The sequence below is a fragment of the Schistocerca gregaria genome, chromosome 10 (assembly GCF_023897955.1).
Source record: "Schistocerca gregaria isolate iqSchGreg1 chromosome 10, iqSchGreg1.2, whole genome shotgun sequence".
Taxonomy (NCBI): Eukaryota; Metazoa; Arthropoda; class Insecta; order Orthoptera; family Acrididae; genus Schistocerca; species Schistocerca gregaria.
Genome location: NC_064929.1, coordinates 151,879,857 through 151,895,194, shown reverse-complemented (window position 1 = coordinate 151,895,194; position 15,338 = coordinate 151,879,857). Strand labels below are relative to the sequence as shown.

The window sequence follows — 15,338 nt, the reverse complement described above, 5'->3', positions numbered from 1 at the left end:
TTGCCTTCAAACCTGTATATATCAAATATTATTAGAGTTAGGACAGTGCTATTTGGCAGTTTTACTATTAAGACATATAGGTATCCATGTATCAAATATGACTCAATTCTGAGATGGTCACATTAGGATCCATCAAATTATCTGTGAGTAACTTTTGTATGGAACAGTTTTATCATTGTATGATGGAAGTGCTGTAATAAATACAAATCACAGTGGTTTACAAACAGTTGGAAAGGTAGAGGAATGTTCAGTATGTTAATCATTGTCTATGATATATTTTGTACCATTCAAACAACCATCTGTGATGCAGGGTCACAGTCTGTGGTCAGATTCTTGTTGTTGCTGCAACACCTGTAGGGGCAAGGATGTGTTTCCAATGTGTCAAACATGACTGTGGCCGTACTGCAAACAATGGTAAAGGAAATGACAGCAAGTGTCATGGTTTGCTTTACTGCAAACTTTCGAACCACAAAAATCTCTTCCTACATGTGCAACGATGTTGATGATTGCAGATAGGGTGGATGTTATTGCCTCATACTTTGCAAAAATAAACACATAGGAGAAGCTCATTGACTGTATGAAGTGGTTCTCCAAGAGGAATGCTCCTTCTGCAATGATATTTTGCAGTATTATGCAACTATTTACTGCAACTGGAAGTGCTCAACCCTCATGAAGAATCCAACCACAGCCTGTGATGAAATGAAAATGACCCAGTGGATGTTTTAGCTATAACTGCTGCGTATCCTCACATTTGTCTGCAGCAACTTGAACTTCTGCAATTAGATACAGCTAACAGCCAATGATGGTTTTCATTCACAGGTACTTTTCTCTGATGAAGCAATGTTTACAATTCACTGTCACTTAAATTGGCATAATGTACATTATTGGGCTGAGGAGAATCCCCACTGGTTAAGGCAAGATGAGCTTCAGCACCATTGGAGTGTCAATGAGTGGTGCAATGTGTTAGGTACCTGGAAAATTGGTCTGCACTTCATAGAAAGTAATATGAATGGTTGAATGTATGGGAACTTTTCAGATAATATTTTGCCAATACTTCTGAAAGACATCCCACTCCAGACAAGAGTGGATATGTGGTTTCAACACAATGGCTGTCCAGCACATTATTCATGGATGTCTCATGAAGTTACAAATTGACACTATCCTGGATGGAACTAAGTCGTCCTCATGATTGGCTTGCATGTTCACCAGATTTGATGCTTCCCAATTTCTTCCTGTGGTGAACACTATAAGAAAAATGTTACATCGACATACCAAGAACCCCTACAAATGTGCAGCAACTGAATGTACAAACTTCAGCAAAGAGACGCTTAAAAGATGTATTATTGTCTTCCAGGAATAGAGCTGCAATTTGTATTGCAGCAAATGGGCGCCATTTTGAACATTTTCTTCAGTAAAACATGATCTGTGAGAGGCAAGAGGGCACAACTAAGACAAGCACCCCAGTGCTGAGAGACAAGGGGACTCACCTACAACAAGCCCCTGGATGGCAAGAGGCAAGGGGATTCACATTAAAAAAGCAGCCTGAAGGGAGCAAAACACTACTATGTCCACATCGTTGTTCCTGAGTAATGTTAAACGGAGTTGTTACTGCATGAATAAACAAATCAATTGGTTTCCAATTCAGCGCCATCTGTGAAGGTAATTACACCACAAAATGTAGACACCCTAATATGTTATGGTCTGGAGAATCATGTTGGTTTGCTATAAAACACGTACACTGCACCACAAAATGTAAGAATACTGCCCTTCTACGCCTCCTGGAGTCCTAACCTATTGAGAAATTTCCTGAGGTACTATCATGTTCACCGGATTTTAACCCATTTTGTTGATTACAATGCCGCCTATCGTTCACCATTAAAATTGTTCCATATAAAAGTTACATTTTTTTTCCCAGAGACTCCAAATCTGCAATAAAAATAGGGGGTTCCTATTTAAGATTTCAAAGTTGATCCCTCTCCCACCCCCTGGGGGTCGGGCAGGGGAGGGGGGGGGGGGGGGGGGCGAGTGATAGTGTCCTTGGATGTCCCCCTTTGAGGCCAACAACTATTATGACAACCCTTTTTGTAATCCAATATGTACCTCCCCATATATTTCCCAAAATAGTTTTAACTGCCCCACGCTGTATTATTATAGAAATATGGTTCTGCCTTGAGCAAAAGCTAATTTCTCTTCTTTAACATCCAAACCTGTTTTGGTCAAGTTTCACTGCCATCAGGGAGTTCATTGAGTTTCTTGCTATCACATATTGAAACTGATACATATGTGGCTATCCTTCATTTACAGTAAAGCTAATATTTTCCTCGAGTTTGTTATTTCTTGTTATTTACATGTTTTCATGTCTCTGTGTAGACTACATTTTGTATCATTCACTGTGTAACTGTGTATAAACAACTCTATACAGCGTTTTAGAAAATACACCTTACACAGAGGCATGCAAACATTAGCAAGAAACAGGTTCTGGTGAAGCCAGAACTCGACCAACAAAGCTTCAGAGGTTGTTCAGTAGTAATACTCTCGGACTATTTTAGTATAAGGGACTCAAAGTCTCTGATAGATCATTATGGAGTTACTACATTTTTTCTGGTTTCTTTCTGCAGTTAGCTTGTATCCATATTGCACCGAAAATGCGCACAACAGTGCAGATGTGGGTAGCATGCACTTTCAGTGTCTTGTTTTCGTTTGCTCACGGTACCTGCTGTAGACAACAGTAAAGCCCTCTTTAACTTGTTGCAATCAAGTTTGCATTCAGTACTGCTCAGTTCTGCTTAGTATTTTGTTTTCTGGTGCATTAGCTTTGTCTTCATAGTAATACAGTGCAGTACTATAAAGGCCAGTGGTAAAGTTTCAGTATGGTCAGACGCTTCTGGAGCACTTGATGATGGGAGCTCTGTGCCGAAGAACCGCGGCGAGGTAGCCATGGCAGGGTGCTCAGCGAGGAGGAGAACTCAAATGGTCAGTTCTTGGTCACAGAGCTGGTCCGGTATTCAATTACTATAGATCAGCCGAGGCTCGACGTTTGTAGCTAATTTGTGGAAGCATACGGGGTCATGCTCTTGTAGGCATGGAAGTGGTGGCAGCAATGTTTTGCCAGTGCTGCCTGTAGTGAGACTTGTGCCCCAAGTCACTTGGAAATTGCCAGAGACCAGGAAGAAAACAATCCAATCTGTTTACATGTACGTTGGACTGTTTCCCAGTGGTGAACAGAGACAAAGTGGGTAGACACATGGCTGCATGAAGTGTTGTTGAATTGTAGGATAACAGATACTTCCTTATGTAGATGGTGAAGCCATCTTGAAAGAGAGAGGCCTCTGCAAAGAAGAAGCAGGCAGTGCAAAGGTGACTGTGGAGAAAGAGGATGCACAAGGTTGTCGTCACAGAACAGCCAGGATGCCGAAGGCTGCAGGAGAGTCAAGAAAGAGGCTTGCGATGAAACTTTCACTGGACAGCACCAGATGTGCCAGAAGCAGCTTCTAGTGGCCTGTCGGGGAGGTCCAGGCCGAAGACCTACAGAAGGTGTTGTGCATGATGGAGAGTTAGCTGTTGAATGAGAAAAGCTGGGAATGAGGTGTGATTTCAAGGAGATGGGATGGGAGGCAAATGCATGTAGTTCAGCAGCCAGGGGACACATGGAGAAACATGAAAACTGTGGTGGTGGTGGTGGTGGTGGTGGTGGTGGTGGTGTGTGTGTGTGTGTGTGTGTGTGTGTGTGTGTGTGTGTGTGTGTGTGCATGTCATTAGAAGTGAACATGAGGCACTGCACATTGGCACATGATGATAAACAGGGAGGTGTGTTGTTGCATGAAAAAGTGTATCAGAATACTGAGTGTATTTCAGTGCAGGTAGGCTTCTTAGAAGTGTCAGTAGGCATGCACAGAGTGCCTAGAAGCCAGTGACAAGAAATGCCAAAAGCGAGTATGGAAGAGAAGTAGAAATGAAAACCGGTGGAATTGGAGAAGGCTGGTGGAGAATACTGAGTGTATTTGAGTGCAAGTAGGCATGTTAGAAGTGTCAGTAGGCATGCACAGAGTGCCTAGAAGACAGCGACAAGAAATGCGAAAAGCGAGTATGGGAGAGAAGTAGAAATGAAAACCAGTGGAATTGGAGAAGGCTGGTGGCAGATGTGGCGTTGCTGGTATTGGGTGGGCCGGCATTAGGATGTCTTGCGTCAGGTGGGTCATTTGTGCCTAGCATCAGAACCTGTAATGAAGGTTCTTGGGGTGATGGAGGACGGGAAGAATTTGGAAATAGAAGGCAAGCAGGAGAGTCCAGTAGGGAAAATGTTCCGGAAGAGGAAGGGCATACAGGAGCACTAGATCTGTTGTGGGCAGTGTGATGAGCAGTGAGCTGATCCTGTAAGTGAGCATAGGAGACAAAAGAAAGATTAGCCCTAGGATTAAGAGGCTGTAGAAGGTGATAGGCTGAAGCACCGGTCCGTGTGAGGAGAAGAGCTCATTTGTCAGAGGTCCCATAGATGGCAAAGACCACAAATAACTCTTAAAACTGAGGAAGGCCAGCCGCAGTTCCTAGGTTTCACAAAAAACCTGATGCATCAAGTGCTCGAGCATCAGTACCCAGACGTGGACTGCAGTTGTGTGAATGAACTGTTGCAGCAAAAGTAAGGCGTTGGGCCATGTTGTCCACGTCTGAGACGGGGCAGTGGTCGGACAAGTGAGCCGCTCGAGTGGAATGTCGGTGCCGCATCTGACAGCCTTGGCATTACACTGTATTGTGTGTAATGTAAGCTACTGCATCAGTATGACAGAGAGCTGCTGTACCGTGTTAGCAGCAGTCTGAAGAATGCACAAGAAGAGAGGCTACACTGGGCAAGCAGTAAGTCTGTCACTGGGGAAAACAACTCTAAACCCATAATCCTTTTCGCCTACAAGAGTGACGAAGTGGTGAAGGAACACATGACAAGATATGAAAACCCAGGTAGACAAAGTCCATGAACAAACGGAATAATACTTTTTGGATTCGCTACAAATAATAAAACAGTACTTTCTGCGTGTGTCATCATAGTATCCATCACCACATAGTGGAACACCTTCAGAGTATTCCCATCTGGGTTGGGGATTTTCTGTGTGTGATGTCACCGCCAGACACCACACTTACTAGGTTGTAGCCTTTAAATCGACCGCGGTCCGTTAGTATATGTCGGACCCACATGTCACCACTATCAGTGATTGCAGATCGAGCACAGCCACGCGGCAGGTCTTTTTAGTCTATTGAGACTCTCTAGCACTTGCCCCAGTTGTACAGCCAACTTCGCTAGTGATGGTTCACTGTCTACATACGCTCTCATTTGCAGAGACGACAGTTTGGCATAGCCTTCAGCTTCGTCATTTGCTACGACCTAGCAAGGCGCCATATTCATCTTCAAGAATGTATTCTGAACAGATAATATTGTGGATCATGTACCGTCAAGAACAACGTTCATCATTAATGGATTAAAGTTAAGTATCAAACTAATTACGTCCACTTTCTGAATTCTAACTCCTTGTCATGTTCTAGACCTCATGTCAGTATAGTTCTTCCCTCCTCACGCCAGCCTGTGTGAGCTAAAACACGTGCATTTCAGCCTCCACTAGTAACACGGTGTTGGCTCTTCTGCCAACACAACACTGTGCTTGAAGACTGGATGTTTTTGTTGTCCTCATCACATAATTCATGACAGTGGGTAGATTGGACTGTGAAAAAAATTGAACTGTTTAAAAATTGGGACTTCATACAGGCACTGATGACGACACAGTTGAGTGCCCTACAAACCGAACATCAGCCCTAATTTTGAAGAAAATATAATATTCTCCTCCCCCGGCCTTACTGATTTAAATTTGTGGCATATATTTGTATTACTATTTTACGTTTTAATTTTACGCCGCGTGTCATATTGCACAGTAGTTGTTCTTGTATGTTCGGCGATGTGTGGCGCCATGCAATACTTACAAAGTTAAATAAGTATTTTGCGTAATCTTCTATCAGTGTCAGTTTTGTAAACTGACATATGGCTGGGAGAGCAGCGTGCTGACCACATGCCCCTCCATATCTGCATCCAGTGATGCCTGCAGGCTGAGGATGACACGGTGGCCTGTTTGGGTGGAGTTTAGTTTAATTCTATCACTTTAGAACCACCATTTCCATTTGCGTAGACAAAATATTTCTTTTATAACAACTTGGGTCTCAGTGATCAGACAAATGATATAAGAAATGTACCAGGTGCACCGATATGAAATGAGCGTTAAGATACAAATATGTCGATAGGGAACGTTTGTTGTGAACGAGCCATAATTTTTTCTTTGTTTGGTTGGTATGACATCTGTCAAAGATATTTAGTATACATCAAGTCATGGAACAAACAACATCATATGTTTTCATCGTGTTAACAATGTCAAATTTTGTACCAGAAAGTGATGATTTGCGGAAAGCATTAATTTTTTGTTTTCTTTTGAAAAAAAGTGTTGCAGAGTCGCATCAAATGCTTGTCGAGGGATATGGTCATCATGCTCTATCAGAAGCAACATGCAAAAGGTGGTTTCAATGGATCAGAAATAATGATTTTGATATAAGAAATGAAGAACGTGGAAGACCACCAAAAAATTTCGAAGACACTGAATTGCAAGCAATATTGGATGAAGATGATACTTTGAGTCAGAAGTAAATGGCAGCAATGCTAAATGTTGCACAACAAACAATTTCTGACTGTTTGAAAGCAACGGGAAAGACCCAAAAATGTGGAAAATGGGGGTGACACATGAATTGAATGAAAGACAGATGGAAAACTGAAAAATCATTTGTCAAATTTTGCTTCAAAGACATAAAAGAAAATCAATTTAGCATCGAATTGTTACTGGCGAGGAAAAATTGATTTATGTTAAGAATCCTAAATGGGAAAAATCATGGGTTAATCTGGGACTACCATCAACATTGACTGCAAAACCAGATTGATTCGGCAAGAAGACAATGCCCTGTGTTTGGTGGAATCAGAAAGGTGTGGAGTATAATGAGCTTCTGCAACCCAGTGAAAGTGTGAATACTAATTGCTACAGACAACGAATGATCAATTTGAACTATGAATTGATCAAAAAAAGACCAGAATGGGACAGAAGACATGGCAAAGTAATTTTTTTACACAACAATGCACCTGCACACAATGCAAAACTGGTTCAGGATACACTTGGCTGAGAGCTGGTACCACACCCGCCGTATTCGCCAGACTTGGTCCCTTCCAACTACCATTTGTTTTCATCAATGGGACACGCATTGGCTGAGGAACACTTCGATTCCTACGAAGAAGTCGAAAATTTGGTGTTTGATGGGTTTGCTTCAAAAGACGAACATTTCTATTGGCGCGGTGTCCACAAATTGCCAGAAAGGTGGTCAAAATGTATAGAAAGCAATGGTCAGTACTTTGAATAAAATGTTTTTACTTTTCAATTCAATATTAGTGTTTCATTTTCACAAAAAAACGCCTATTTCATACCGGTACACCTGATATATTAGTTGATGCTCCTTGGCGCCACTATACATTTTGTAATGCCACGTGATGGCAGAAATATCTTCTTGGTACACACTCTGCAGAATTGTGTCTGTAATCTGCAAATGTTTTTTTCACATACAATTTGAAACACCATGTCTATACGCAGCAACCACTCCTGGGTATGTGTAGTATATGCCACATGATTTCAATTGAAGTGGAGTGTTACAGCTGTCCATTACTACATTTTATGAAATACTTTTGTATCTAGTTTTTAATGTATATATCTGATGACTGATAAATTACAAAATATGTTATACAGTAGTAAAGTCATTCCTTGCCTGATGTTTGACTTTTACCACTGCAAACCAGTCCACCCAAATCCACAACTGCTAATTCTTATATTTACTATCAAAAACAGTTTGGATCACAATTTATTTATTACGGTGACTGGTTTCAACCACTACTGTGGTCATCTTCAGACCAATGAGTAAGAACCTACTCCTGTTGGAGAATCACTAGGAGTAGTAGTGATTCTCCAGCAGAAGGAGATTCTTACTCATTGATCTGAAAATGACCACAGTAGTGATTGAAGCCAGTCACTGTAATAAATAAATTGTGATCAAGACTGTTTTTGATAGTACATGTTTGTAATACATTGATCACTGTCACTCCCATAATGTATTCAAAAGTTTATAGTTCTTATATACCTGATTATAAACTTCAGATTTAAAACTTGTTCTACACTTTGTTGTCCTTTTCTAAACCATCTTTGGTGTTGCTGACACAGTTGGCTTTCCAGCCTGTTTTGCAAAGCTTTTGAAATAATTTTACAAGTCACCAATAGCTGAGAAATTCCTCTATAGTCATTGGGTCAGTTGTATACCCTTTTTTGTGAATTGGGCAAATTAATGCCATTACCCAATCTTCTGTTTTACCTTTGGTTTCCCAAATTTTTTGGAAGATCCATCTAGTTTCTTGGCTGCCCCAACATCTGCAATGTTACACATTTTGGCAGTTACTGAATGTTTCCCAAGGGGCCTTATCATTCTTCAGATCTTTAATGATATTTTGGGCTCTGAGTTTGAGTTAGTGCATCCTAGATTATTTTTTAGAACTTTTCCTCTTGGTTCCTCACAATTTAACAACTTGTTGAAAGAGCTTGCTACTATTTCACAGTTTTCATGGTTGTTTATGACTAAGTTTCCATTTTCATTTTTGAAGCCCAAGTTAGGTCGTTGAGGTTTGGAAGCATTAAAAAAATGAAGTTTGGAAGCCTTCCTCAGTTTTAATTAAGGTAATTTTATTATATATGAAATTCTTTGCATCACTGGCTAGGTGGTCAGTTATTTTCGTTGCTGACCATCACAATCCTTCCAGTGCTGCTCTAAGGCCAAGTGACAAAGAACAGCATAAATCATTTCTCCAACTAGTGTCATATTTGTGAAAGTTATCATTGTTTTAAACTGTAATTTATGTCACTATTGTGATTTTTTAAAAATTTATCATTACAGGTTTGAAGCAAACTTTGGCCAGCAGACTGTATTATTCACCTTCAAGTGCCTGGGGATGCCCGAGGTCCCCCCGGGACAGATCAGAATAGTGCGCAAAGCCAACAAGATGGAGGTGCTGCTCTGAGCTGCAGTGTGAAGAAGCTGAACTGTGATTGCTGACTGGGCCTGTGAACTTATGCTCTGACCTGCTGTGATGTCTAGGATCTCACACCACGAGGATTTGTCAGTATTGTGAGTTGTTATGCTCATTGTAGTCGGGAATAGTCTGAAGAGTTGAGAGTGAGACTTGGTGTCAGTAAGTGTCACACAGTGGTCTGTTTGTGTTCCCCAATGGTATTTATGGGTCTAACAAGAAGAAAACTGTTTTTAATTTTTTTGAGTCCTTTTTCAGTTTAAATACTTTCAGAAGGCTATATATAAAGTTATAGTCTATCAGCAGAAAAGCTGGATCCATCTGAAGGAATTGCAAAAGGATTGCTTTGAGAATGAGCTGGCATTGGGGGGCCAATACAATTTAAGGAAAAGAGTTAAGGAGAAATGTGAAAGGCAATAACACAGTATTACTTTCCTTGGCAATAAAGTGGACATTGTCGAGTAGAAAGTTATTCCCTCTAGTCAGTTGGGCCTTGCAATCTATCAGCATTATTGCTAGTATGATCTTAGAACTGAAATGTTCATGCAGGTGTGATGCTGTTATGGCATAAATTTTGGCACTTCAGGAATTTGTGACTTGAGATTGCGTGCATGTAAACTGACGAACTATGCAGAAGAGGCCACAAACTTTAACTTTTCTGGGTTTTTCAGGAAAAAGCCATCTTTCAGTGCAAATAAGGTCTTTGAATATGGTGTTCTAGTAAATTAGTATGACCTATAGTTATGTTCTCAGGTTGTTCACCATAGATTGTTGTGCATCCAGAGGTATTTAGTTTCAGCTGGTGAAGTCATTCAACATCAATAATATGCTCAAGTAAACTTAACCATACCTATGATCATTTCTTTCTTTAACACACTTTGTTCACTTTCCTGATATTTGACTGTGCAAGACACAGTAGTCTCACTTTAATTTTAATTCTGTATTGCCGTTCTCACATTGACTTAAATGACTGTCTTTACATTTTCACTTTTCTGTAAAATAAAGCCTATTCTGATGTAGGCAGTGAAATGCCCAAGTGAAATGAAATCAAATAAATGTTGGATTGATAACAACTTTATCTCTGAAATATGGACTCAACAGCAGTAAAGAAAAAGTCTAAAATTTCATTAAAATTAAGCAGTGGTATTTTATCTTTCTTATAATCTTTCTTGGATGTCATTTACTTTTTGTATGTTATTTCCATCAATTACTTTTCATGTAATGTTTGGTATTATCTGCAGAGTACTGCATTTTTTCACATAGCACTGCTTTATACCGTTCATTGTTATGCTACAGGTTTTTATCATCTTTTTATATTTTTGAAAATATTTCTTCCTTTCCTAGCCTCAGTTTTTATTTTCTTGTCTATCTTCTTATGTCCCACTAGCAAAATTCCTCTTGTTCCTGTAAATTATTATCTTTTGCATTCTACCCTACCTCATTTTAAGATTTTGTTCTCTTATCTATTCACAGCAGTGTTTGCACACAATTTTTACAATTTGTATAACAGTTAGACATCTTTAGTGCCCATCTCATTAGTCACTATTATGGATTTGGCTTTGTTACCTGTAATTCAGCGAAAGGTATTCAGTTCTGTTAAAATTATATTGGCAGAATTATTCAGATGGTTTGTGGGATTTAGATATAAGCCTACTGTTAAAAACTGAGGACTTCTCTACGGTAAAGCAGAAGTCAGATGTATGATAAGGATTGTATAGAAATCCAGGTCATCAAAGCTTTAGATTTGTTTCTATAGAATGAGTGACCTGAAGTAGTTAAACTTTTCATCAGTCTTTTGATGTTTCATGACAATGTATTTGTGCTGTTCACAGAATTTTATTACTACCTCAGATAGATGTCAGCTTTTATAATTTTTAGTCACAGCAGTTCAAGTTCATCTACCACCCACTGTGTGATACTAACCAAGGTTCCTTTCATCTGGTCTCAAAATAGAAATTCCCAGTAACAATAGTCTTTATTGTTGTTATGTTAGTAGTACTATTGTATGAGGAAGAGGACATCAGAAAGAAATTTACCCAAATCCTCGTTTCTGGGAGGACAGGCAGAGATAAGCATAAGAGATAAGTCCAGATTCAGTGACAGAAGAAGAGGAGAAAAAAAAAGGAAATTTTATGAGCAGTGTTGTTTTTCAGAGACTTCTCACGGATGACATTGTTAAGTAAAATACATTGTTACAGAGTGTTTGATGTTGAATGGCATAATAAATATATAGGTATGAATAGATTATATTGTGTTAATAGTGAAGATCAAATATACTCATTTCTTCTGTGGCCGTGTTTCTACTGTGGACCGCTTGTGAGCCACAAGGAGCATGGCCGAGAGGAAAATTCCAATTTTGTGATAGGGGGTCAGTTCTAGTGACCCTGGCAGATGCCACCACCACAGTACCGTTTACACTGGCACCTGTACTTTGCTGAATTTTTTTTTATTGGTAGACCATGTCCTTTGCACATTGTATTTTATCATGTTTAAACAGAGAATATGGCAGTGACTGGTGTATTTAGATGTGTCACAGATGCAAACTATCGGAGTACATGTGATTTCCCCTAATCAAAACAAAGAAATAAATTTATTTTCAAGCTAGATCATGGCAGTATTGTACAAGCTATTTCATTGTATGATAGGTATGTTTCTTTTGTAAAAGTATCACTCACTTATCTTAAGTGGTTCACATTTGAAGGCCTTATGGTAGATCATGTAGTGTTGTTCCCTGCTTCTTGTTATGTTACAGTTTTTAGATTTACATCTGTTTCATAATTGATACATGGAGTTTGTGATATCTAATGAGGTGCAGACATACTGTGCTTTTCATACTTTGTGTTTGTATTGGACTGGGCATGAATATTTCTAACTCATACAGTATGTTTCACTGGTGTGAGTCACTGTTATAAACACTTATTTCCAGTGCCGAATTTTGTTGAAATTAACTGATTACATCACTTCATTTAGAGCTTTGAAATATCCTTCTTGCTCAAAAACTGTGCATTTGAATTTTCTCATACATGGACATCAGACAGCTAGTCAGCATGAAATAAAAAGAGCTCTAAACTGTCAGGAAAACCATAATTTTTCCAAATTGTTCTTGACTAACTTCTTATCTATACTGCCAAAGTATTTAATCAAATATGTCATTGCCACTGTGATGCAATCAAGCCAGCAGTGTAAATGTACTGAATCTCATACTTTATATGTTACATTGTCTAATACATTTTATGAGAGAAGAGTTAATGTAATTTCCTAAATCATTTCTTACCTTTCTTGCAAAGAAAATCATCAGCACTGCCTCTGGTTATTCAGCAGACATTGCAGTGATAATGTTCTGTTTTGGTTTTGGTTGTATTTTTATTAATCTCTATAAAACTGAAGAAGAAATAATTTTGTCAAACATATTTGCAAAATATATTATGTAAATAAAACAGAAAGAAACTTCCACATGGGAAAAAGTATTCAAAAATGTGCAGAGGGCATCAGTTAATGTGTCTACATAGAAATTGTATCTGGTCATCAGAGCTGATGTCACATTTTATTTTGTTAAATTTTGTAAGTGTTTCCCCATGTGCCACTGCTTCTAAAAGAAATTATGTTTGGACCAAAAAGCATTTGTCTCTTTCAACAAGTTGCTGATTTAATTCATGGCATAAGTGCTACAGTTTTCTATGTAGGAAACAAAGTGGGTTCATTATCAAAGGTATTACAGCTGTAATTGTTTCCATGTCTGAATGCTTTTCATGTAACCCAACAGAACATGATTTTCTGTTTGACAGGGATATAAATCTGTCAAAATTTTATCAGAATCAGAATGAGGTACTGGAATTATACTCTATAGTTTGCATAATTTTTTTTCAGACTGACACAAATTGAAATAACAGTGAATAAATGTCAGTCCATAAATTATTAATGGAAAGGAAGAATATTCGTCAACATTATTCATGAAGGCTCAGCTCATGATTGCTGTTTTATCATACAGCATAGTTATAAGTCAGTTCATCATTAACAACAGGTTTCCAAACTTTTGTCTCTGCATTGCTTTTTAACTCTTCTGGAATGATGGTGCCCAGGGTTTCAAAAAGAGCTCAGTAAAGTCATTGTGGATTTTTGTTCTTTCTAAGTAGTGTAAACACATAAGAACATCAAAAAAATTTTGGGCAAGTATACTTCTGAATGTGGTTTATCACTATGGCCCCTCCCCTTATTTCTTATATTTAGATATGCCAGTTATTATTCTTTATCAACTACTAAGCAACTGTCTTTTTGATGAGCCTGTGCTATTTTTGTTCATATAAGAAAAACTGTAACATGAATTTGCTTCTTCCTTAAACAAAATTGACAATAACAGTCAAAAGCCAAATTAATAAACAAAATTACAGTAGAAAATTGCAGTTGGAAACATTTTCTCACTGCACTTGTATATCTTTGTTGTAATGTAATTTTAAAATAGATACTGTTCAATTTAAATCTGTTGCAAGAAATTTCTTCCATTGATGAGTGTCAAAACACAAGTGAAGGTTGTTCTGTTAATGAATTTGAGTAAATTAACTTATTTGTATATCTACTCCATGAGAAAGCCATTTGAGTGCAGCAATGTCTTTTAGTTATTTTTATGGTTAAGTACTCTCATGAGTGGACATATTTTTTCTGCCATACAAATACAGGCTTTGTTTACAGATTGTTTTTCAGACTTGCTCAACGGCAATTATGTTTTCTCTTCTCTGAGTGCATTGTGATACAGTGAATACTGTTGGAAGTGTTCCCAGCCTGATTTAAAATGAAAGGTGCTGCTGAGATAAGAAACAATCCATAAAGTTGAGCTTCCAGTTTGTGTTCAAGAAATATTTCTGTTGATATCTCCAGACAGGACTTGTAATCCCAAGCCTGGACTTGCCAAATATAGGTATATTGACATCTACATGAAAGTGGTGTAACTTATATAAATAATGTACAAAGGTTTAAAAGCATCAGATGTAATTTAAGCAAAGGTATTGTTTCGTAACACTGAGATTTTTTGTAACAAATAAAAAAATATCTGTTAAATTTGTGGCTTTCACTTATTCATATTATCAGTATTTTCCTTTTCTATATATTTATACTGTGATTACTCAATTGTTAACGATTTACTTTCATTAAGTAGGTATACTTTCATGGCTAGTTCACAGTTTCAGCAAATTCCTTGAATATAATGGTGTGTCATACAGTAAAAAGAACTAATTTCCAACATATTTTATGCAGGTGGTACCCTTACAGGCCATAAATATTTATGTTAGGTTGGTGTGTAAGTTCATAGTGTGTTTGTTTTGCATGTTGGTATTTCAGTTGCTAAGGGGTTTATGTATTGATTGTCATTTTTTTATTTGTAGTTCACTGTTTCTACCTGAGTATATGTACTATCATTCTGTCATTTGGAGATAGTGGAGCTGTGAATGCTAGAAAATGGAAGTACCAAGTGGAGAACATTTCTGACATATTTTTCTTTTTGACTTCAATAGAGGGGTGACAACAGTGGGGGCAGCCAGAACTGCTTGCATTGTGTGTGGGGATAATGCCATTGCACAGAGAAATCCAAGAAAATAGTTTTCTCATTTTAAGAAGTATCATGTTGACTCCCCAGATTTTAGAAAGACCATTTGGGGTTTGATGAACATTATTTAAATCGACTAGTCCACAATGATCCACATCAGTGTACACAGGAACTGGTAAGTGTGATGAACTGTGATTATTCTGCCCTCATATAACATTTGTACGCAGTGGGTAATGTTTAGAAATAAAGTATATGGATACCACATGCTCTTGACCCAAAATCACAAAAAACAGAGGGTGGCCATATGAGCATCCCTACTTGCTCGTCGTCAATTGGCTTGTGAGCAACATGGACCATTACTATGCTGTATCGTATCTGCTGACATGAAATGGTGTCTTTATGCTAACATAAGGAAAAGAAAGGAATGGTTGAGGCCAAACAAAGCAGCAAATCCCCGCACAATATCCTGCACACATCCACAAAAGATAATGTTATGCAATTTGTACAGAAACCAGATGGCAGTTATAAGAGTCGAGGGGCATGAAAGGGAAGCAGTGGTTGGAAGGGAGTGAGACAGGGTTGTACCCTCTCCCCGATGTTATTCAAACTGTATATTGAGCAAGCAGTAAAGGAAACAAAAGAAAAATTCGGAGTAGGTATTAA

At 38.4% G+C, this 15,338-nt stretch overlaps 1 protein-coding gene across 1 annotated transcript in view; it reads left to right on the top strand.

The window, feature by feature from the left end:
* The window catches only part of LOC126293423 (unconventional myosin-Ia), a 693,376-nt gene extending 679,191 nt beyond the window's left edge, over positions 1 to 14,185 (top strand). Inside the window, exon 26 of the mRNA XM_049986646.1 lies at positions 9,007 to 14,185. Coding sequence (XP_049842603.1) covers positions 9,007 to 9,130 — 124 coding nt within the window. The 3' untranslated portion in view covers positions 9,131 to 14,185. The remainder of the gene's footprint in view (positions 1 to 9,006) is intronic.
* Positions 14,186 to 15,338: the final 1,153 nt, after the last annotated feature.